At 39.4% G+C, this 25,639-nt stretch overlaps 1 protein-coding gene across 4 annotated transcripts in view; it reads right to left on the bottom strand.

Moving 5' to 3' along the window:
* The window catches only part of ANO10 (anoctamin 10), a 222,535-nt gene that overhangs the window by 135,712 nt on the left and 61,184 nt on the right, over positions 1-25,639 (bottom strand). For all 4 annotated transcript variants that reach the window (XM_034991216.1, XM_034991205.1, XM_034991210.1 and 1 more), the window contains one exon: positions 24,588-24,716. In XM_034991216.1, the coding sequence (XP_034847107.1) occupies positions 24,588-24,716 (129 nt within the window). The remainder of the gene's footprint in view (positions 1-24,587; positions 24,717-25,639) is intronic.

Genomic DNA, 25,639 nt, shown 5'->3' with positions numbered 1-25,639 from the left:
ATGGTTGCAAATGCCTTGCCTTTGCTTAAACTTCCCATACAAAGTGGCTCAAAGTTCTTCTTAAGAATTTAGAAAAAAACAAATGAAACCATCAGCTATTATCTTTGACTTGCTATCCTCATTCAATTTAGAACTGATTTTATACTAAATATGAAAATACAGGCAGGTGTGCAAATGGTGGGAGAGGTAGATATAGACTGGGAAATAATCTGACTAGGTTCTTAGAAATCCCAATATTTATAATGGGGCCATACAATAGTTCATCCAGTATAATAGTGATTCCTTAATTAATGACATTCACAGATGTATCACTATTTGCAGGGATACACAAAATTCTTCAAGTTATTTTGTTTTTAAATTGTATTTTATATCATACAATAAAGTTGACATTTTTGTGTGTAGTTTCATGGATTTTAACAAATATATAGATTTGCATGACCACCACCATATTGAGAGTACTAAACAGTTCCATCACCCTCCAAAATCCCTCATGCTATGTCTTTATAGTCATTCAAAACCAAATTAATTTTAATTCACTTTAATGCTTTTTCCCATGAGAGAGTAAAACAAACAGAACAACCAACACAATCCCTCCAAAGCATCCAAGGATCACCGACCCAAGGATTCAAAGACACAGTGATAGGGTAAGGTTTATGTGTGCTCAGTTCCTTTTTCGGTCCTAGCAAGAATTCACATAAAATGCGTGCCCTGCTCCAAAGACCTTATTCTCTGATTAGGGATTTAGTTGTTCTGTTCCACACCAGACAGATGTTCCCTTTTCTCTCTGCCTTTGTGGCCTCTATGCCAAGCCCAGGAGCGGCTCAGTAAAGCTCTGGTACTCCTAGCACAGCCCCAGACCTCAAGGAAGCAGTCAGAGAAAACTCCAACAAGAACGAAGCCTAAAGTAGGGGTTGTCAGCAGAAAAGAGGCGGTGATACATTTCAGAGGATGACAATGAGAAGCAGCAAGGAGAAGAAAGCCAAGGGATATGTTGGGCTAGGGAGAAAGAGAAATGCAATACTAGATGAGAGTGAGAAACGAGCTGAAAACTACAAGTCCACCCAGCCTCAACTACCCCATCCCAAATTTTCTCTCATGAGGATAAATTATGTTGAGTAGACTCTCAGGGTCAAAGAGTATATCTATTTCACATTTATTTAAATTTTATGAAGCTTATTTTTTTAAAAAGCAACTTCAAAAACTCCCTAATCCAGGGCATTTTTGTTGAACGACACTGCTACAATGGATTCTCTTCCCAGAGCTGCATGAGCTTTGGCCTTAGAAGCAGTTTTAAAGAAATTCACTCTTATTAAAAAATTATGACAAATACACAAATAGATTGCTCCTTCGCTTTGGCCCCAACCCAATCTTGGTACTATCCTTGATGACAAGCAGGACAAAATATTTGTTAATTAATAAGCAGCTTTTGTTTTTCCTAACCTGTAGGTGAAACAGATCTAAACCTAAAATTACAAGCACACCAGTCATTCATTATCTTTCAACCCATCATATATTCAGAATGCAAGACTTCTATTATCCTGAAAGGTCAAAACTGCCTTGTAAAATACCACTCAAGTCATCAATTCTAAAGCTCAACAGCATGGAGAAGTCATCTCACATAGGACACAAAAAAATTTTACATAAATTTTTAAAAAAATTTCCAACAGCATTATCTGTAGTAAACAACTAGATGTAAAATGAATTCACTAAATTCTGCTCATAAATCATTATTCTCACATATATTTGTTTATCTGCACATTAAGTATCGCAGAAAGCAGATATAAGGATCCTAGCACATTGGCTGCCCCCATGAAAGGGAATTTGTTGACTGGGAGACAGAAGTAGAGGGGTTTTATCACTGTGTTTTTGAACCTGCCAAGTTCGTACCATGTAAATGCACTACTATTCAAAGAATAAATTAAAACATTTACATAAAGAAGATCATTATTTCTGTAAAGAAATACCTTTGTAATTTCCATACTGTTAGCTAACAACAAAAATTCAACTGTATCAAACTATACCATCAGATACCAAGACTTGTGCCAGAATGCACATCATCTCTCACGAAGCATACTTAGAGTTCAGCTGACATTGCTTTCCATACCTAGACATTTGCAGTGAAGGAAGCAGCCTGCTGATTTACATTTTAGCATGAGCTCCTTATCTTTCTGCAAACTACTACAAACAGTTTGCAGACCAGCAAGCACAGCGTGTGAGCCATACTTAGAGTAGCACCATAAATTGTATGAGTACCACCGAAGCAAGGTTTACTGAGATACTGACCAAGACAACAGGGGAAAAAATCCCCCAAATTCAAATTCCATTCATCTCAGCTAACATGTGACTTAATAACTGTATCAGTTGATCAGGGTTTAAGATAAGACCCTTTCAAGACTTTAGATGAGGGGCGCCTGGGTGGCTCAGTCGTTAAACGTCTGCCTTCGGCTCAGGTCATGATCCCAGGGTCCTGGGATCAAGCCCTGCATCAGGCTCCCTGCTCGGCCGGAAGCCTGCTTCTCACTCTCCCACTCCCCCTGCTTGTGTTCCCTGTCTCACTGTGTCTCTCTCTGTCAAATAAATAAAAAAAATCTTTAAAAAAAAAAGACTTTAGATGATAAATCTCTTTCTTCCAAAGGAATGAATAAACAGGACTTAGCACCCTAGTTTTGAAAGGTCACTGAACCTTATTTTAAAGCATAAAAACTACAAAGTAAGTACTCAAGTATTTGTTACCCAACTGATAAATCAACTTTCAGTTAGATCACAGTTACATACTATTTAGTCTTTTATATTTAAAAAAAACATTCTTTAGGTTAAACCCTTAAATAGCTTCTTCAGTTAGGACTATTGAAACATTCCTTAGAAAAGTCAAACTCATGAATAAATGTAATGTTCCAAATTGTTTAAAATGTTTCTTTTAGTTTGAAATTAGTTACTTAAAAATTACCAAATACAAACTTACAGTTTTTAGTGACTCCACTAATGGACATCAACCTCACTCCCTCCCTCATTAGAACACTGGAATTCTCGATCACTCTCAATGTGCTACTGCCGACTGCCCATGCCCTGATGATTCTAGAGGCACATGAGGAATATCTTACGCCTTTGAAAGGCTTAACAGCAATAGCATATTACTTTCCATATAATTATCAGCATTTATGTACATGGCCCACATTCTGAAAGCAACAAAATATGAAACAGTGGATCATTTTTGTTCTTAAGCATGACCAGTGAAGTCTCAACTGCCTGAACTATGGCTCACCTCATTCATTTCCCTCATCAGCAAAACAGTACTCTGGATGAGCAGCTCCTTTAATGTTGACAGGAGTTATGAGAGATTGAATGGAAAACCAAAGAAGCCTATGCCTCTTAACATGTTCCTTTTGGCAGGATCTCTAAAAATTCTATTATAAAATCTTATTTAGAGCTTGAAAAAAGCCACTTACTATACAAAATCAAATTTTAGATTAACTGGTATTAGGTAATTTCATTCTCAGTTAATTTGGGGGAAAAAAATCACTGGGGTGCCTGGGTAGCTCAGTTGGTTAAGCATCTGCCTTTGGCTCAGGTCATGATCTCAGGGCCCTGGAATCAGGCCCCACATCAGGCTCCCTGCTCAGCAGGGAGTCTGCTTCTCCCTCTCCCTCTGCCCCTCCCTCCTCCTCGCGTGCTCTCTCTCTCTCTCTCTCTCTCATTTGCTCTGTCTCTCTGTGTCAAATAATTAAATGAATAAAATCTCAAAAAAAAAAACCAACACTTCTTTCACCTTGCAAACATACCCTGAGCCACAGGCAAAAGATTTTCCAAAATATGTTTTTCAATAAAGTTGTATACATTTTAAAATATATTTTTAAATTTACACAGACTAAAAATCACTCATAAAGCTCTTTGAAGTTTTACAAATGCACTGAGGTATGAAACCATCATCACAACCAGGATACAGAACAGGTCCATCATTGCAAAAATGTCCTTGTGCTGTACCCTTGTAGTCAAACACACACCTTATTCCCAAACCCTGGCAACCACCCTGCAGTAAATTTAAAGGTCCAAAATTTAGAATGGATGCACAGGACAAATCTCACAGCAAAGAGAAGACAATGCAACGAGCCCTCCCCATAGTCTTGCTCATATGTCCTTCCTAATCCTTCAATAGAAGAATACTGTTGACCTCCCAGAGAGCTGCTCTTTCCCCTTGGCGTTGCAGTTCTACAACTGATGACTATAAAAGAATATGAACCAACGGTATTCTTTCCACTCCAATCCCACCACCTTTTTGCTGTGAAATACTCCCTCAACCTAAGTTCTTTTTGCACCAGTGACCACATTACAGACTTAGTCATTCGCACAGATGGTGCCAATTAGTTTCTCCTTGATGCGCTACAAATGAACCTGAAATGGAATCCCTACAACCTTCCTTGCACTTGTAGAAATGGTTACAGCTGGGGCCCACTGACAGCAGCACGGGGATAACCACATCTCTACATTCTGCAGCTCATCCTCCACCTTATGCCCCGGCCACCAGAGGAGAAATGTGATCTCCAGGCTCCAGTTAGGCATATCGTATCACACACACACACACACACACACACACACACACACTCATACATACATATATGCACACATGTATGTGTGTAAAACATGGCATTTCTATTCCTTCAGTTGGAACATAGGGTTTTTGACTAAAGTATGCCAGAAGTTTTCTTACAACATTCAAAATCTTTCTCTTTCATAGTTCTTAAAACTCTTTGGAAATAGTCGATTTTTAGTAACATAACATAATGGGACTGGGAACACGTTTTATTAATTAGGAAGAAATGACAGTGGTAATATTAATATATTTATAAGCACCTCAGAGTCTATAAAACACTCTCATATGGCTTCTAATTTAATCCAGGGTTTGCAACATGGCACCTTGGGGGACTATAAAAGAAACTAAAGCCTTCTGAAGCATTTAAGCTAGAGACTAAAGGTAAGGCAGAGGGAAAACAGAAGTGACAAGAAAACAAAAAAACAGTTATAACAAATATAACTAGAAAATTATAAGCTGGTCAAACTGATACCATTTCACCCAATCTAATTAATATATCAATGTCTATGATGCTGAGAAAGTGATAATTCAAGCCTGACCCAATTTTTTGAAACAAAATTCCAATGCAAAAAGCAGTTAAGTGTTTCTTAAAGTGGGATCTGACCTAGAATACTAACACAACATTTTGGGCTTGGGGTATTGCTAATGTAGGAAAAGTTTCCTAAAGGAAATGGGTTATTAAACAGGGTCTAGATATTGATAAACATGAATTTAAAGGGACTAATTTAATTGAGGGAAAAAATAAGAAGAGAGACATAAAAAAATGAGTATTGAAATGCTCTGCCTGCAGGTTCAAGCCTTCTTAGAGAGCAAGAGTGTGATTTATCTTCTCTGCATTCCCAGCGTCGCCTAGAAACTCGGAAACAAGTTATGTGAATGCAAGAAGGATAACCTAAAGAACAGTTATCCTGGCAGTTTTGTATTTCTGCAAGGAAATAAACTAAGGACAAAGGCATACAGAACTGGAACCTGGCCCACAGGATGGCAGAAACCGAAGAGGCAAGGTGGACTGAACAATGGGGAAGAAGGCTGGGCGGACCACAGTGGTCTGGGCTGATGTGGAAAGAGTAAGAAGCCACTGAGGTAGAGGAGAGCAGGGTGTGGGACAGTGTGGAGCACAGCCGTGCTGTCTACAAGCATGGGGCCAGGCTTTACAGAAATAAACCCACTGCATCCCCCACAAAGTCCCACATGGAGCTTCTCCCTAGAGAAACGAAAGGACCGGAAGGTTAACTCATAATGGGGAGATATGGTAGATTCAGTGTACAACCTATTTGCTTTTACATGTCACTGGAATGGCCAAGTAGAGTTATATTAGTGAGGGGAAATCATTACTGCAGTTTTCCCCTGAGCATGTCTGAAGAGACCATTTGGAATGAAATGGGATGGAATGTAAACTTTCACCATGAGCTCTGGGCCCTCCATCAGTTTCCCCATACTTTATCCCTCATACCTCAATTCATACTCTTCGTTCTCCCTAAGAAACCCATATAGTCTCAGATTTCACCATTCCCAGGCTCACACCTGCCTCTGGAGCAGCCCCAACATTTCTTTCTTCCTTAGAGGAAGAAAGACCACACAAGGCCTCCCCAATGTGTTCCCCTTGGACTGGGGACTTCTCAACACTCCACCCAATACTATAAACACTGGTAGTTTTATGTTCTTAAAGTCTCCTTCCATTTTCTGAAGCAAAACTTGCTTCTCGCCCTGGGGGGAAAATTGAAACCAAAATGCTTTGTGCATGATAAACACCATTCCCCAAAAGAATAAAATAGAAAAATGGAGAAAGGAGGCAAGTTTGACTTTCAACTGGTTTATGTATCTGAAAGAGAAGATCACTGTCCTACAAGGAGGAGGTTAGCAGGTAAATCCTACAGGAGGCCAATGCACTTGGCAGGTCTGTATGTGAGAGTGGGGAGCACAGGCTGGGGTGTAACAGGACATATTAGACGGAGCAGGTAGTTGGCAGAAGGCCTTGAGAGCAACCACTGAGAGCAGACAAGAGTTAACAGTTCTCCGAGACTTATTAAATAACCCAAGTCATTCTATTTGTCTTCGGAATTGGAGTGTCCACATTTGAATATGGATATATATGACGTTCTGCGATTTCACTTAAAGAAAATAATGTAGCTAGATATTGAAATTGTGACTTAAGAGTATAGAGAAACTACTGAGTTTTCTAATTCTTAATCCTTGTACAAATTCTTTTCTGAAAACAACTCCATTTTGAATACAATCTGATCTCTTTCAGAAGGGTGAGCCTTGCCTTTACTAAACTTTCTAGGACAAGACTCAAGTTAGGTTAGCCACTGTAATATCTTAAGAGAATACAAAATAATTTGCAAGATTAATGTCAATCAAGTCATATTTAAATAGTTTATGTACTAACCATCAATTTGGAGGACACCGGGTTCTTAAACAAAACAAGTATTTCCTACTAATTGACAAACTTATAAGCCAGGCCCCTAATTCCACACTCCCCAAGGACAGAAGAAGCTCATTTATAAAGATGCCATACCTAAGACCAGTTAATCAACAAAGTAGCTGAAATGAGGAATCACAAAAATGCGTATCTTTCATGTTTTATTTTAGCAAACATTTAAATGTCCATTTATTTGCAAAGATTTTAATGCAGGGCCAGGACTTTTTCTTTGAGTAGAATCCAGTGATGGAGTTTCTCAGTCTTCCATACATAAATAACACCCATGAGACAATGTTGAAGATCCTCAGGATTGTTTTCTTTAAAGAAGAATGAAAACTTAAAGACACGTGTGGAGCAAAGTGAAAACAGAACCGGAAGCTGTCCATATTTTTATGATTTGTCCCTAATCTTTTATAATTGCCTCATCTTTATCCAATCTGCTAGTAATTTGTCTTTATGGAGTCTTTCCAAAGGTTTTCATAGAAATGACGGCTCTCTCTGTTTTAGCACACATATTTCATCAGTTTTCATTCCATTTAATTAAATTATGCCAATTACAGTAACAAGAATACCATATATAGATTCGGAAACAAAATGCCTCTTGGTGAGCACTTATCTCAGTGAGTGGACATCTTCACCCTGGCCCCCACCCAGTAGGCTGGGAGTGTCTGTGCCAGTCCAGGTACTGTTGGGAGGGGAGGGGAGAGCTGGGTCACCTGGGGAGGCCAGAAAGCAGGCCTTCTATTGCACTGTGATCCATCTCCTGGAGGATTCTGTCTGTAAGCACTGCTAAAGCCAGGGCTATATCTCCATAATACCTGGCATATTTTAAGCACACAATAGATATGTATTCAATGAAAGAATTTGCATTGACTATCTTTAATTATTCCCACACCATTAAAAGAACACAAAGCAATGTTTCATTTGGATAAAAAATGAAGAGGGTGACAGCCTACAGAAACACCAGAAAATTACCATGATTATCACAGAAATAAAGGAAACAAAAGGAGGAAGGAAAAAACCCAGTTCAGTAATTCCATTCAAAAGTACCCTAATCCAAAAATCAAAAACCTTCCTAGGAGCCCAACACATCCTCTGATGCTGGGAAATGGTACCAGATGAATAGCTGGTTGTGGGTTTCTTCCTAATCAAGCTTTTTAATTGAACTCTCAGAGTTTAATCAGAACTTTTAATTAGGTAAAGAGATTTCTATGAGAAGAGATTCTTTTCCTGAAACAACAATAACAAATACTGAATACTTAATCTTGCCAGGCACTGTAGTAAGCATGCCATGTGTATTTATTCATTTAATCCTCATAATAATTGTAGGTACTAAACTCAAAGACAGAGAGCTTATCAATGGTGGAGCCAGGATTTGAACCCAGAGCCGTTTCTTAACTACTGTGTCATACTGCCTAGTTGAGCTCACCTTTTCTTATAAATAATTTTAATATTTTACCTTAGGGTTTTGTTCATATACCTCCCCAAAATACATCAAAGTCTTTAATTATAAAGTTGAAATTCTTGAATAATTTCCACTAACTGTATATTCAACTGGGAAAACAATAAGCATGCGTGACTACATTTATTCATTAACAAACATTTCACAAGCAATTGCTTAATCACTTGAAAACAAAGAGTAGGGGGTAGGGGAAAGATGGCAGAGGAGTAGGGGACCCTATTTCAACTGGTCCCCGGAATTGAGCTGGATATCCACCAGACCACTCTGAGCACCCACGAAACCAGCCTGAGATGTAAGAAGATCGGATCTCTACAAACAGAATATCGCAGGCAATTGGTTTTGAGGTACAAAGCGGGAGCCATGATTCCTCGGGCAGATATTGGAGGATAAATGGCAGCGGGAGGGTGCTTGGCCGTGGGGATCCTACACCGCCGGTGAGCGACAGCCTTGCGTGCTGTGGACAGGCACAGACTCGCAGACCGGTAGTGGCGGGGAAAGGACTTTAGGGCAGCGCCCGGGGTGGAAACCCACAGCAGCGGGGTTGCACGCATGGGAACTGGGAGCGGCTGGCAGTTTTAGAAGCACAAAGGGCAGAGACATGCCCGACCTAGAGGCAGGACTGGGGGAGCTGCAGAGGGGCGCACAACCCAGGCTGCTGCAGTTTATAGCAGCACGGACAGAAACGGAGACGGTGTGGCCTGGAGAGCTCACTGAAGAACAGACTGAGGTCTCTCTGCTCTGAGGCAGAGGGTTGGAAACGGTATCTTCTGCTCTAACTTGCGGAAGAGAGGCAAGACGCGGAAAGCCGCCAGGGAAAGCCGCCAGAGAACAAAAGCCCCCAAAACTGGTTCCCACTGAGCCCATCCCCCGCCACAGGGGGGCAGGGCAACACCGCCCAAACAGGGTTGCCTGAGTAACAGCGAGGCAGACCACTCCTCCGAAAGACAGGCTGGGAAAACAAGAGACCAGCAACCCTAAGGTCCCAAGAAAACAGGTGCATCTTGTTTGGGTTCTGGTCAATAATTTGGACTCTATACATTCCCTCAAACACCCATCAACAGAATGACTAGGAGGAGGAGCCCCCAAAATAGAAAAGACTCAGAGATTATGACTTATGCTGCAGATTTACAAATGGATGCAGATATAACCAAGATGTCGGAGATGGAATTCAGGCTAGCAATTGTGAAGACAATGGCTAGAATGGAGAAATCAATCAATGGCAACATAGAGTCTCTAAGGGCAGAAATAAAAGGTGAATTGGCAGAACTTTAAAATGCTATCAATGAGATCCAATCCAATCTAGATAATCTAACAGCTAGGGTAGCTGAGGCAGAAGAGAGAATAAGTGACCTGGAAGACAATATAATAGATAAAAAGGAAAAGAGGAGGCCAGGGAAAAACAACTCAGAATCCATGAAAATAGAATCAGAGAAATAAGTGACACCGTGAGGCGTTCCAATGTCAGAATAATTGGAATCCCAGAGGGAGTGGAGAGAGAGAGGACTAGAAGATGTATTTGAGCAAATCGTAGCTGAGAACTTCCCTAATCTGGGGAATGAAACAAACATTTGAGTCCTAGAGGCAGAGAGGACCCCTCCTAAGATCAAGGAAAACAGGCCATCACCCCGGCATGTAATAGTAAAACTTGCAAATCTGAGAACCAAGGAAACCATCTTAAGGGCAGTTAGGGGGAAGAGATTCCTTACATACAGAGGGAGGAACATCAGAATAACGTCAGACCTATCCACAGAGACCTGGCAAGACAGAAAGGCCTGGCAAGACATATTCAGGGTCCTAAATGAGAAGAACATGCAGCCAAGAACACTTTATCTGGCAAGGCTTTCATTTAGAATGGATGGAGAGATGCAGAGCTTCCATGACCGGCAGAAACTGAAAGAATACGTGACCACTAAGCCAGCCCTGCAAGAACTATTAAGCGGGGTTCTATAAAAGGAGAAAGACCCCAAGAGTGATCTACAACAGAAATTTACAGGGACAATCAATAAAAACATCGTCTTCACAGGCAACATGATGACAATTAATTCATATCTTTCAATAATCACTCTCAACCTGAATGGCCTAAACGCTCCCATAAAACGGCACAGGGTTGCAGATTGGATAAAAAGACAGGACCCATCCATATGCTGCCTACAAGAGACTCATTTTGAACCTAAAGATACATCCAGACTGAAAGTGATGTGATGGAGATCCATCCTCCATGCCAGCGGACCTCAAAAGAAAGCTGGGGTAGCAATTCTTATATCAGACAAACTAGATTTTAAACTAAAGTCTGTAATAAGAGACACAGAAGGATACTATATCATTCTTAAAGGGTCTATCCAACAAGAAGATCTAACAATTGTAAATATCTATGCCCCCAACATGGGAGCAGCTATCTACATAAGCCAACTGTTAACCAAAATAAAGAGTCATATTGATAACAATACATTAATTGTAGAGACCTCAATACTCCACTCTCAGCAATGGACAGATCATCTAAGCAGAAAATCAACAAGGAAACAAGAGCTTTGAATGATACATTGGACCAGATGGACCTCATAGATATTTACAGAACTTTCCACCCTAAAACAACAGACTACTCATTCTTCTCGAGCGCACATGGAACTTTCTCCAGAATTGACCATATACCGGGTCACAAATCAGGTCTCAACCGATACCAAAAGACTGAGATTATTCCCTGCATATTCTCAGACCACAATGCTCTAAAACTGGAACTCAATCACAAGAAAAAATTTGGCAGAAATTCAAACACTTGGAAGCTAAAGACCACTCTGCTCAAGAATGTTTGGGTCAACCAGGAAATCAAAGAAGAACTTAAACAATTTATGGAAATCAATGAGAACGAAAACACACTGGTCCAAAACTGCAATGGGATACTGCAAAGGCAGTCCTAAGGGGGAAATACATAGCCATCCAAGCCTCACTCAAAAAAAATAGAAAAATCCCAAATTCACCAACTAACTCTACACCTTAAAGAACTAGAGAAAAAGCAACAAACGACGCCTAAGCCATGCATTAGAAGAGAAATAATTAAAATTAGAGCAGAAATCAATGAATTAGAAACCAGAAATGCAGTAGATTAGATCAACGAAACTAGAAGTTGGTTATTGGAAAGAATTAGTAAGATTGATAAACCACTGGCCAGACTTATCCAAAAGAAAAGCCCCAAATTAATAAAATTATGAATGAAAGGGGAGAGATCATGACTAACACCAAGGAAATAGAAACAATTATTAGAAATTATTATCAACAACTATATGCCAATAAACTGAGCAATCTGGATGAAATGGAGGCCTTCCTGGAAACCTATAAGCTGCCAAAACTGAAACAGGAAGGAACTGACAACCTGAATAGGCCAATAACCAGGAACGAGATTGAAGCAGTGATCCAAAACCTACCAAAAAACAAGAGTCCAGGGCCTGATGGATTCCCTGGGGAATTCTACCAAACATTCAAAGAAGAAATAATACCTATTCTACTGAAGCTGTTTCAAAAAATAGAAACAGAAGGAAAACTTCCAAACTCATTCTATGAGGCCAGCATTACCTTAATCCCCAAACCAGGCAAAGACCCCATCAAAAAGGAGAATTTCAGACCGATATCCCTGATGAATATGGATTCCAAAATCCTCAACAAAATCCTAGCTAACAGGATCCAGCAATACATTAAAAGGATCATCCACCACGACCAAGTGGGATTTATCCCCAGGATGCAAGGGTGGTTCAACATTCGCAAATCAATGTGATAGAACACATTAATAAGAGGAGGGAGAAGAACCATATGGTCCTCTCAATTGATGCAGAAAAAGCATTTGACACAATACAACATCCTTTCCTGATTAAAACTCTTCAGAGTATAGGGATAGAGGGAACATTCCTCAAGTTCATAAAACCCATCTATGAAAAACCCACAGTGAATATCTTTTCCCTTAAGATCAGGAACACGTCAAGGGTGCCCACTCTCACCACTGTTGTTCAACATAGTACTAGAAGTCCTAGCAACAGCAATCAGACAACAAAAAGAAATAAAAGGTATTCAAATTAGCAAAGAAGTCAAACTCTCTCTTTTCGCAGATGACATGATACTTTACGTGGAAAACCCAAAAGACTCCACCCCCAAATTACTAGAACTCATACAGCAAGTCAGTAATGTGGCAGGATACAAAATCAATGCACAGAAATCAGTTGCTTTCTTATACACTAACAACGCAACTGTAGAAAGAGAAATTAGAGAAACAATTCCATTTACAATAGCACCAAAAACCATAAGATACCTCGGAATAAACCTAACCAAAGAGGTAAAGGATCTATACTCTAGGAACTACAAAACACTCATGAAAGAAATTGAAGAAGACACAAAAAGGTGGAAAAATATTCCACGCTCATGGATCGGAAGAATAAACATTGTTAAAATGTCTATGCTACCCAGAGCAATCTATACCTTCAATGTCATCCCGATCAAAATTCCAATGACATTTTTCAAAGTGCTGGAACAATCCTAAAATTTGTATGGAATCAGAAAAGACCCCGAATCGCCAAAGAAATGTTGAAAAAGAAAAACAAAGCTGGGGGCATCACGTTGCCCGATTTCAAGCTATATTACAAAGCTGTGATCACCAAGACAGCATGGTACTGGCACAAAAACAGACATATAGACCAATGGAATAGAATAGAGAACCCAGGTATGGACCCTCAACTCTATGGTCAAATAATCTTCGACAAAGCAGGAAAAAACATGCAATGGAAAAAAGACAGTCTCTTCAATAAATGGTGCTGGGAAAATTGGACAGCCACATGCAGAAGAATGAAACTCGACCATTCTCTAACACCACTCACAAAGATAAACTCAAAGTGGATGAAAGACCTAAATGTGAGACAGGAATCCATCAAAATCCTAGAGGAGAACATAGGCAATAACCTCTTTGACATCGACCACAGCAACTTTTTCAAGATACATCTCCAAAGGCAAATGAAACAAAAGGGAAAATGAACTTTTGAGACTTCATCAAGAAAAAAATCTTCTGCACAGCAAAGGAAACAGTCAACAAAACAAAGAGGCAACCTACAGAATGGGAGAAGATATTTGCAAATGACACTACAGATAAAGGGCTGGTATCCAAGATCTATAAAGAACTTCTCAAACTCAACACCCAAAAAACAAATAATCAAGTCAAAAAGTGGGCAGAAGATATGAAAAGACACTTCTCTGAAGAAGACATTCAAACGGCTAACACACATGAAAATATGTTCATCATCATTAACGTGAATCTCTGTGGCTTACAGAAGAAATGCCTAGGTTGAATATCAGAGTCTTTACAATGTCCCTTCCCTTGTACATTCCCTGTCATCCCATTTCACACTTGGACATCCCAGAGCCCTTCCTGCAAGTTACTGTTAGCATTTACTAAAACTGTAGGACACTGATGCACTTTTTCCACCAGACCGAGCCTCCTGAAAGCACTGGCAAGGACAGGCATGCAGTAAATACTTACCAAGTGAGAAGTGTCTACTGAGTCGCTTTTACTCTTTGTTTTCTGTTCTTTTTTTTTTTTTTTTGAGCTTCAATTGTTTATAAACGTTATTCACTTGTATAATAACACAGGCACATTTTCATGTTAAAAACAGGTCAAGCCAAAGTCTCCTTGATCACCGCCATGGTGCCCAAACCACAGTGAGAACTGATGAATTATCTGCTGAAGATACCACCTTACACCAGTTAGAATGGCAAAAATGGACAGGGAAAGAAACAACAAATGTTGGAGAGCTTGTGGAGAAAGGGGAACCCTCTTACACTGTTGGTGGGAATGCAAGTTGGTACAGCCACTTTGGAAAACAGTGTGGAGGTGCCTCAAAAATTCAAAAATAGAGCTACCCTATGACCCAGCAATTGCACCTCTGGGTATTTACCCCAAAGACACAGATGTAGTGAAAAGAAGGGCCATATGCACCACAATGTTCATAGCAGCAATGTCCGCAATAGCCAAACTGTGGTAAGAGCCGAGATGCCCTTCAACAGATGAATGGATAAAGAAGATGTGGTCCATATATACAATGGAATATTACTCAGCCATCAGAAAAGATGAATACCCAACTTTTACATCAACATGGATGGGACTGGAGGAGATTATGCTAAGTGAAATAAGTCAAGCAGAGAAAGTCAATTATCATATGGTTTCACTTATTTGTGGAACATAAGGAATAGCATGGAGGACATTAGGAAAAGGAAGGGAAAAATGAGGGGGGGGGGAAATTGGAGGGAGAGATGAACCATGAGAGACTATGGACTCTGAGAAACAAACAGAGTTTTAGAGGGGAGGGGGGATTGGTTAGCCCGGTGACGGGTATTAAGGAGGGCATGTACTGCATGGAGCACTGGGTATTATATGAAAACAATGGATCGTGGATCACCACATCAAAAACCAATGATGTACTGTATGGTGACTAACATAACATAATAAAATTAAAAAAAAAAAAAAGAAAAAAGAAAAGCAGTAAAGTGAAATGATCTGATGTGCAAACTACATTATAAGTCTATAAATGCACAGAGAAAAGCCCAGAAGGAACACAATAGCAGATAATTCGTCAGTTCTCACCGTGGTTTGGGCACCATGGTGGTGATCAAGGAGACTTTGGCTTGACCAGTTTTTAACATGAAAATGTGCCTGTGTTATTATACAAGTAAGTAACGTTTATAAACAACTGAAGCTCAAAAAAAAAGAACAGAAAACAAAGAGTAAAAGCGACTCAGTAGACACTTCTCACTTGGTAAGTATTTACTGCATGCCTGTCCTTGCCAGTGCTTTCAGGAGGCTCGGTCTGGTGGAAAAAGTGCATCAGTGTCTTACAGTTTTAGTAAATGCTAACAGTAACTTGCAGGAAGGGCTCTGGGATGTCCAAGTGTGAAATGGGATGACAGGGAATGTACAAGGGAAGGGACATTGTAAAGACTCTGATATTCAACCTAGGCATTTCTTCTGTAAGCCACAGAGATTCACGTTAAGGACCGCCACAGAGGAGAAATATGATCAGAATTTTGTTTTGGAATAATCACTCCAGAAGTAGAGAGCATGGGGCAGATCAGAGAAAGCATAAAGCCAGAAGGCTTGGAAGGACCCAGTCACCCTGGTGGCTGTGAAAGTCTAGATGAGAACTGGGGAAGGTACACTTTAAATGAGGGAACTGTATGATGTATGAATTATATCTATAAAGTTGTTTTTTTTTAAAGTCTAGATGAGAGGCACCTGGTGGCTCAGTTGGTTAAGCGTCTGCCTTTGCCTCAGGTCATGATCCCAGGGTCCTGGGATCGAGGCCCGCATCGGGCTCCCTGCTCAGCGGGGAGCCTGCTTCTCTCTCTCCCTCTGCTGTTCCCCCTGCTTGTGCTCATTCTCTCTGTCAAACAAATAAAATTTTAAAAAATTTTAAAAAAGTCTAGATGGGAAATGGTGAAAGCCTGAACTCAAGCCACATCAATGGTCAAAGGGAAGAGAAACTCAACAGATACTCAAAGTCAGAATCAGCAAGACTTGGTGAGATGATGGGTGGGGGAAGGAGGGCTCTACTGAGGTGTGGGAGCGAGAAGATCGGGAAGAGAAGAAAAATGGAGTCCTGTCACAGGATGGAAACATGAGATGGAGACTAACATATAATTGAGAAACTGCAGCACAAACAAAACCAATTCAGTGTTACATGGGGGGAACAGAGCTGGGGGGGAGGTATCTATGCCATGAGCTGCTAAAATATTAACCCATTAATAATGGTGTCATTGTTCACTGTTTCCACTTTTTTCACTTCCTCCTCTGCATCAGACCTGGCGTCCATCACTACCGCTGTACATTACCAACACCCTCATTTTACATCTGAGCAAACCACGGCACACAGGATAAAGAGGAAGAGCTGAGGTGCTAATTCAGTTACCTCTGGCCTCCGACACCCCAAGCTACTTCCATGCTGCTACACCACCCGCTCAACAAATGATGATGACAGTGACAATGAGAAGGACAGCTTCATTCTGCCACTGCCGAGCCAGTTACAAGTACAGCTCTCAGCTCTGGGCCTCTGCCAAATGCCCAGCTCTGTGGAGGTTGTGGAATTTCACATGCACAATCATGTCTATATCTTGTCTTGTAAGAGTGGTAACAAGACCTGCATTTATCAAGCATCAGCACAAGGCCAGACCCGTGTGATTAGGGTCACACACGTGTCATTTCTAGTCTTCAGAGCATCCCTGCATGAGAAGCTGCCCTGGTCTCAATCTGCAGTCAAGGAAACGGGCCTACGAGATGAAGGGACCGGCCCAGGGCCATGGCGCACTAAGGTGCAGGAGAGGGATAGAATCTCCTTACTCCGAAGTACCCATATGTATTCATACACATAGATGTAAATATAAATCAACAGAGAGAGGGAGTAAAAGAGAGAGAGAGAGCATTCATGCGGCAAAAGGTTCAAAATGAGTGAATCCTAATAAATATAGGAATTATCTATATTATGCTTGCAGCTTTTCTTTAAGTCTGAAACCATTTTTTAAAAATAGAAAAATAGGGGCACCTGGGTGGATCACTGTTTTAGCACCCAACTCTTGATTTCAGCTCATGTCATGATCTCAGGGTCCTGAGATGGAGCCCCACACTGGGCTCCCCGCTCAGGGTGGAGCCTGCTTCAGATTCTCTCTTGAGACCTCTGCCCCTACCCCCCTCATGCTCTATCTCTCTCTACATAAAAAAGTAAATAAATAAATAATAGAAAATAAACCCTGTGAGTCAGGGCATAAAAGAACTCAAAGGGCTCTATCCATTCTCAAATGACACCTTAGTCATTACAAGCAGATAAGAATTCTGTTTCTAAGCAGCTCTAGCGGAAAAAAAAAAAAAATCACGTAATTTCCTTTTTTTTTTTTTTTTTTTAAAGAAACTGTAATTAAGCGATATTTTTAAAACTACAAATTAAACATGCATGGTGCAAATTGGCTTGGTGGGCACCAGGACCTGAACATTAGAAATGCAGTATAACTTCTGGGGTGAATAGTTAATTCGCTTTCACCTGAGGAAAAAAGTAGCATTTAGTAGGCGAATTGTTCGCATTCAGAATGTATGACTGATGTACCTTGCCAAGTTTAGAATTAAAAGAGAATTGTGAATGCGTTTATTTTTTTTTAGATTTTATTTATTTATTTGAGAGAGAGAAAGAGAGAGAGAGCGAGCAAGCGTACAAGCAGGGGCAGAGGGAGAGGGAGAAGCAAACTTCCAGCTGAACAGGGAGCCCAATGCGGGGCTTGATCCCAGGACCCTGGGAACATGACCTGAGCCGAAGGCAGACGCTTAACGACTGAGCCACCCAGGCACCCCTGTGAATGCATTTAATTCTAAAATAAATGATTACCAAACATGTGATATTTAGAGATTTTAGGTCATTTCTATTTTTTAGGAATTGGAGTTCTTGTGTGATTCCTCATTTAAAGTAGTGATCCTTTGCAAAAAACAAACAGTAGTGATCCTTTGTTTGAAATTACATCCAAGAAGTAAATTAAATTTGCCTCAAAAGTGAGGATAATGATTATTATTTAAAAGAACTTACTTGGATGTTGATTTAATCTTGTGGGCTGAGCTATAACACAGCCATTACCTGGCTATTTTTAACCTAGAAAATGGAATTTTCCCATGGTTTCATACATTGGCAGGCTATTCTTTTGATCAGCCCATAAAAATTTTTTGTAACATTTTACCAATAAAAATAGTGTTTGTATCCTTAGTTTTTAAAGTAAACACTAGATGGCAGTAAATACACAAAAGTTGTGACATATGACCTGGTGCTTGCTTACCAGCATACAGTACTGACCATTTTTGCCTTTAACTGAATTTTATGCTGCACTATGTCAAGCTTTAAAAACAAAACAAAACAAAAAAACCCCTGAAGATTCAAAAATTAAATAAAATTAAAGTTTCCTGGCTTCAAAAGTTTGAACCAGAAAAACTTTATCCACAATTTAAATTGTGAGAATACTCTCAACACCAGCTTTATAAGACTATTACATTTTCTAAGTCTCTTGTTAACAAATTCTAATCACATAAATATATTTTAGATGTTACTTAATTTGGTGAAAATAACTAAAATAAGATCTCTTAAAATTGCTGTTTCCATCAAGATGCTAAAAATTTGCACAAGAATTTACTTTATTTATGGCTTATTTATTAGGTTTTGAATTAGTGAAATTTCTACTCTTTTAGGGGCCATGAATGAATATATGCTGTTAATTTAATGTTCTACTGGCAAAACATTTTTTAAAACTCAATACTTAATACTGATACTTTACTTTGATTCTGGGAAAAAACACAATATTAAATATAATTTTAAGATTTTACTTCCTTGTTTGAAAACACATCTACAGATCAAAAAGAAAAATCTTACACACAGAAACATGTTAATTTGACCCATGGATGGTTTTAGTGAAACTTCTGTAACATTCTGAATTAGAATTTCAGTATGATTTTACAAACTTGTATTGTAATAAACCAAAAAAAGCATACTTTCTAATTTATATTAAACTTTCTACTTTTTGGATTCATTACAAGACCAGATGGCATTAGCTCAGGTCTCAGCAACACTAAAATAAAACTAGCTAACTTACTAATTTTTTGGTTACTTCTAACACTTTCTCTGAGCTAGATTTTGTTCTAACACACAAAATTTTCAATTTAGAAAACAAAGGTGGGGTCCTTGCAATAGGAAGAAAGTAATAAAATAAAAACAAATAAATTTTCAAATATACTACTGTGGTAGAAAAGGAAGACTTATTTTAATACCAATCTGTGCCAATATAAACCCAGCTTGGTTTTTTTAAAAACCCAAGAATTTTTAAAAAAATCAGTAAGTAGCTTCAGTTATTACAAGCACATTAAAACGAACATACACCTGAATAGCCACAACAATCTTTTACAGCCCTGAAAAAGAACAAAGTTGGGAGTCTCACACTTCCTGATTTGAAAACTTACTACAAAGCTACAGTAATAAAAGCAGTGTGGTAACTGACATAAAGACAGATGTATACTTACCACCAAACTCATCAAGTTGTATACATTAAATATGTACCACTTTCTGTATGTCAATCACACATCAATAAAGTGGTTTAAAAAAAGACAGACATATAGACCAATGGAAGTGAATAGGGAGTCCAGAAATAAGCCCTCACAAATGATTTTCAACAAGGGTGCTAATACCATTCACTGGGGAAAGGAGAGTCTTTTCAACATGATGCTGGGAACACTGGGTATCCACATGCAAAAGAAGGAATATGGACACTTATATACAAAAATTAACTTAAAATATATCAAAGACCTAAACTTAAGGCCTAAAACTATAAAACTCCTGGAAGAAAACATAGGGCAAAAGCTTCATGACATTAGATTTTGCAATGATTTCTTGGATATGACACCAAAAGCACAGGCAAAAAAAGGAAGAAGTAGAAAAATTGGACTTCTGTGCATCAAGAGGCAGTATCAACAGAGTAAAGAGGTAACCCACAGAATGAGAGAAAATATCTACAAGTCATACATCTAATAAGGGATTGGTATCCAGAATATATAAAAAACCCCTACAAATCAACAACCAAAAAACAGCCCAATTCAAAAATAGGCAAAGACCTTGAACAGATATCCAAAAAAGATACACAAATGGCCAAAAAGCACACGAAAAATGCTCAACATCACTGGTTATCATGGAAAACAAAACTATAATGAGATACTACCTTATACCCATTAGGGTAACTATTGTTTAAAAAAAAAAAAAACAACAGAAAATAACAAGTGTTGACAAAGATGTGGAGAAATTGGAACACTTGTGCATTGCTGATGGGAACGTAAAATGGTGTAGCTACTATGGAAAATGGTATGTTATTTCCTCAAAAAATTCAACACAGAATTACCATACAATCCAGAAATTCTGTTTCTGGCTATATACTCAAAAGAAGTGAAACAGGGACTCAAACAGATTATTTGTATATGCATGTTCACAGCAGCTTTATTCACAATAGCCAAAATGCAGAAGCAACCCGAATGTCCATTGACTGATGAATGAATAAATAAAATGTGGTATATACATACAATGGACTACCATTCGGTCTTAAAAAGGAAGGAAATTTTGACACATGCTATAACACTGATGAGCCTTAAAGACCTTATGCTAAGGGAAACAACCTAGACACAAAAGGACAAATACTGGGTGATTCCGTTATATGAGATTCCTAGTGTAATCAAAATCATAGGAACAAAAGCAGAATGGTGGTTACCGGGGCTGGAGAATGGGGGGGGGGGGTGTAGTTATTGTTTAATAGATAATAGTTAATGTCTTGAATAGTTAATGTCTTGAACTGTACACTTAAAATAGTTGAGGGTAAATTTCATATTACGTGTTTTTTACCACAGTTAAAAATTTTTAAAGAGGTTACTTTTTCATGTTATGCTTACTTTATCACAATAAAAATAAATGAAAGGAGCAGTATACATTTAGTTACCATCTCTTCACACCCCCTCACCCTTTGACTTAACTCTGGGTGATCTCAGTATTAGTAATGATCTCTATATTAATAAATACTGATAACATTCTAATGAGTTATCTTGTTAAAAAAAAACCAATACACAAAAAAAGATCACTTTTATCTTATAAGGATTTAATCTTGGTAACCAAAGGAAATACTTCTTGCCCAGAGGTGTAAGTCTAGCTGGTAATGAAATAGCCTAAAACGTTGCTGGCATTCTGGCCTATGTGGATTAATTTTTTTTTTTTAAAGATTTTATTTATTTGACAGAGAGAGAGATAGTGAGAGCAGGAACACAAGCAGGGGGAGTGGGAGGTAGAAGCAGGCTCCCCGCTGACAGGGAGCCCGATGCGGGGCTCGACCCCAGGACCCTGGGATCATGACCTGAGCCGAGGGCAGACGCTTAACGACTGAGCCACCCAGGCGCCCCGTGGATTAATTCTAAGCTGAAAACTTTCTTCTACGTCATGACTGACTCTAAATCAGCCTGTGGCTGTGCTTTTGTCTCTCACCCTCAGGTTGCCAGGTATCCTTAACTTAGGAGTAGATTACACTCAGAATTCAGTGAGAAGTCTCTACTAGCATGGAAGAAACTGCCTTTTAAACTGCTCTGGGAAATCAGGATTAACTCACATCCAAGCTTTCCCAAAATATGTCATAAGGAGGCCTCAGGCCTCACCAAAGGAAGAAGAAAGACAGCAAAGGGCCTCCTGTCTTTGAATGCTATTCCTGATTCTCCTCCATGTTACCACAGATCATTGACTTGGTGTGTAATTTCTACCTCCTAGTTGCATCTCTAGTAGAAGTATTTAACCATGTCTGTTTATGGGGATCTGCATACATGTGTGTGTGTATGTGTGTGTGTGTGTGTGTAAAATGTGCACATCTTCTCAGCTACATTAAGAAGCAGAGTTCTTGAGGACAAAAATAAAAAGACAGCTTTGTCTTTCCTTAGCACCAGATTCAGTGTCATATACATAGAAGTTCTCAATACTGAGTATAATTTAATTAAGGAATAAAAAAAATGAGCACTTGCCACTTTGTGTTCTATAAGTAGAACTTAGAAAATGTTATACACAAATATAGTCATATAATACTGAATATAAATTTATCAAAAAAGAACAATATCTATTTTTTCCTTTTTAAATAAAAAAAGAAATGCCCATTTCCCTTTCTAAAAGCTTAATTTATTAATTCCACATTCGTGTCAACACTGAAATGCTTACCTACCATGTTTTAGTTACTATTCTAGCTCACTAGTAGTTTGATTTACTGGATAGAAAAGTCGACATCATCCCTGCTGTTCTGAAGCTGACAGTGCACAGGAGAAACAGACGTTAGTTACATAAACACGACTACCAGAAAATGCAAGGCAATTAAGTGGGATAATCACCGTGAGGAAGGCCAATCAAGGCTTCCTGAGAGACCAACAGAAGAGATCCAGCGGAGATGGAGGGATCAGAAAAGGCTGGGAGCCCAGTGACATCTGAGCTGGGACCTCAGGAATTAAAGTGTGCTATCTAGGCCCAAAGAAAGGACTTTGTAAGTGCAAAGTTCCTAAGCTAAAAAGGGAAAAAAAAAAAAAAAGGAATAAAAAAGTGAGGACTTCTGCTTCTGGGAAAATGGAATAGAAGTACTTGCCACTACTCCTCCTGCTAAGTACAACTAAAAGCCATGGACATTATACATAAAATAAACATAAGAAAACTCTGAAGGGTAGAAAGAAGAAAGCAGACTCACCAGGGACCCCAGGACCCTAAGGAGCTCATGGAGGTGAGTTCCCAGGGATTCCTCTTTACCTCGTATGTGCCAGACTAAGGGCTGAGGGAGCAGAACCAGAAATGCCAATGGGCACAGACAAAAAACAAGCAAGAAAGCCTGCTCTCTAGTCAAAGGGCCAGCACAGGGGCAGCCAAGCAAGACCAAACTTTTAGACACTCTAACCAAACACCACAGAAATACTGTGGCCCCACCCCACGCAGGCCAGCAAACCCCTGGAGGAGTGCCATCTGCAAGAACACTCCCGTAGGCCAGGCAATCTCCCAAATCAAGTGAGAAGAGCCAGGCCCTGGATATCTGATGTTAAGGCATCACCAAGTACAAAAGAAAGCAGTAGCATTGGGAATATACAGAACACTGGAATGACCAGAAATCTAGAGAAAGTGAAGGCAAAATCAAGAGGTAGGCAGTGAACACACCCAGCACTAGCTCACAGCAGAGCTCTGCTCAATTTGGGGGAAGGGATGGTTTTCAGGCTTTCCATTTCCTTGCCTCTCAAGACATACTCCTCTTGCTGTGGTTCCCACTTTACCAGGGTATCTTCTAAGAAAACAACTGTTAAAGTCATTGGGAAAGATCTCCTTATGGTAAATTAATTGCCTGGCATTCTGGTCAGTCCTTTGTGAGTCTCATTAGTTTTAAGTGTAAGTCAGTCCCTAAAGCCTAATTAACTCTGGATGTATTGGCAAAGTTAAGGGCCATATCCTCTATCAAGAAGGTACGCTATGAGCCTGGGCAGCTGGCCATCCCCTGTCTAAGATATCTGCTTTGATCTCTCACACAGGTGAGAAATCAGCCTTGCAAATAGCTCTCCAAAATCCTATTCAACTCTTAAAATTCAAAACAGACCTACTTTTCTCTGCTAGAGCCATTCCCTTTCCCTCCTACTCACTGCTGTCTAAAATCATTCTCCAAATGCATATTCTGCATATAGCATCTACCATGAACACAGATTCCTATTAAATACACAGGAAGAGTAAATACAGCAAAGCACAGTCTATTTCTTTAGCCACTACTGGAAATGTACAAGTCCAGTTTCATTTCTAGTCAGCCCTCAGGCCTGAGGCCTTAGGGCTGCTCTATAATCCTGCTAAATTCTGCTTTAATAACTTTCCACAACTGTTCTATTTTTCAAATATCTAAAAATGAAAGGTCAGAATCTTCCTGACAATAATAATCACTAGCAATAAAAAAATTCCTGCAAATTCTTCCCTTTCCAATTGGTCAGTACTGAATTTTTAAAATGTTACAGTAAGCTATATTCAGAAACATGATAAAATGAAAACCTGAAAAGTACACAAACAGCCTACTTGTACTTTGCATGGGAAATTATGAGTCTTCCTGTTATACATTACATTTTGGTGTTTTAGTTTCACAATGAATTCTACACCTGTTGCTAATGAAATTTAAACTGTTAATCAAAAAGCATTTCTTAGGATTTGCTTAATAAGAAAGTAGGTATGACAGATCCCTCGAAGAGACTAAAAAAAATATTAAATCTACAGAAATCTACTTCAAATAGGATTTATCTACTCAGCATTAGACAGGTCAGTAGAATGGCTGGAAAGGTCACTTTCCCATCCACACCATGGTGACTTTTTCATACCTGGGCAACAACCAGGAACGCACAGCCTCAAACCTCAGGTCTCTCCATTACCTGAACCAGGAAATGCATGTCACCAAATTGCTAGTCATTGACAGTCGGGGACATCACTGCTTTAGGTCATCTCTGCTTTAACAGAGGCATCTGATGTGGAGACTATTTAAAATAGGTTTAAATTTTCACTTACCTCCACTGCTACTACAATCAAAATGAGGTCCAATTTTGACTCTGGGAAGAGGGCGTTCACTTGTGGTGACATTCCAATTAGAGCACAGTTGGTGACCACAGATATGACACTCATTGTTTCAAAAGCCAGCTAAAAGTGAAAAAAAATGTGAAATTAAAAACCACAATGACCTCTTCCATATTTCCTCATCCTTTTTTTGTATTATCCAAAATCAAAGGAAAAGCCTTTCCCCTGTTCTAAATATTCCAAGTACATTTTAAGCTTTTTCTCTATAATGCTGTGATTTTCTTTAGCTTAAAAAAGCCACACTGTTATAAGGTATTTTAGATACTTTTGGCTTGAATAGCCAAAGCAGTATGTTCTACCTTCCCAACTGGAGGTGGCCAGGGACCTGAGAATTTGGAATACATCCTAGAGGAGTACGCTGTTCAAGTTACTCTACTCATATCTATAGGGAATCTAAAATGGGGCCACCAGAAAAAATGTTTCACTATGATTTCAAATAGAATTTATTTTGTGACTGCCCTACTTTGACACATCACATACCACATCTGGTTCAGCTATACCTGAAGCACCGTAACAGTGATCCTTTTCTAGTGGCATTTATTTGTGGGACTTTAGAAAAATACAGATGCCCCGCTGAGCTACTTAACAACCTGATCCAAGGTCCCATGAGGAGTCTCACGGAGCACAGTACTGAGAACTGACTGTGGAAATGTTGTGACCACTGCTTGGTTGCTCGCTCTTTCCTTTAATGTGTAACACTTGACCACTACTTAATAACTTAACCACTGGGAGTGGGAGATATAGGCTTCCAGTTACAGAATGAAGATGTCATGGGGATGAAAGGCACAGCGTAGGGATTACAGTCAGTGGTAACAGCATTGTATGGGGACAGATGGTAGCTAACTTGTGGGGAGCACAGCATAACGTATAGACTTATCCAGTCACTAAGTTGCATACCTGAAACAAATGTAACACTACATGTCAACTGCATTTTAATTTAAAAAAAATCAGAAAAATGTCCCACTAATTCTAAGAAATACAATTAC

This window comes from Mirounga leonina, unplaced genomic scaffold (genome assembly GCF_011800145.1).
Source record: "Mirounga leonina isolate KUSES-001 unplaced genomic scaffold, KU_Mleo_1.0 Mir_115, whole genome shotgun sequence".
Taxonomy (NCBI): domain Eukaryota; kingdom Metazoa; phylum Chordata; class Mammalia; order Carnivora; family Phocidae; genus Mirounga; species Mirounga leonina.
The sequence above is the reverse complement of the archived record's forward strand: the minus strand, read 5'-3'. Positions and strand labels throughout refer to the sequence as shown.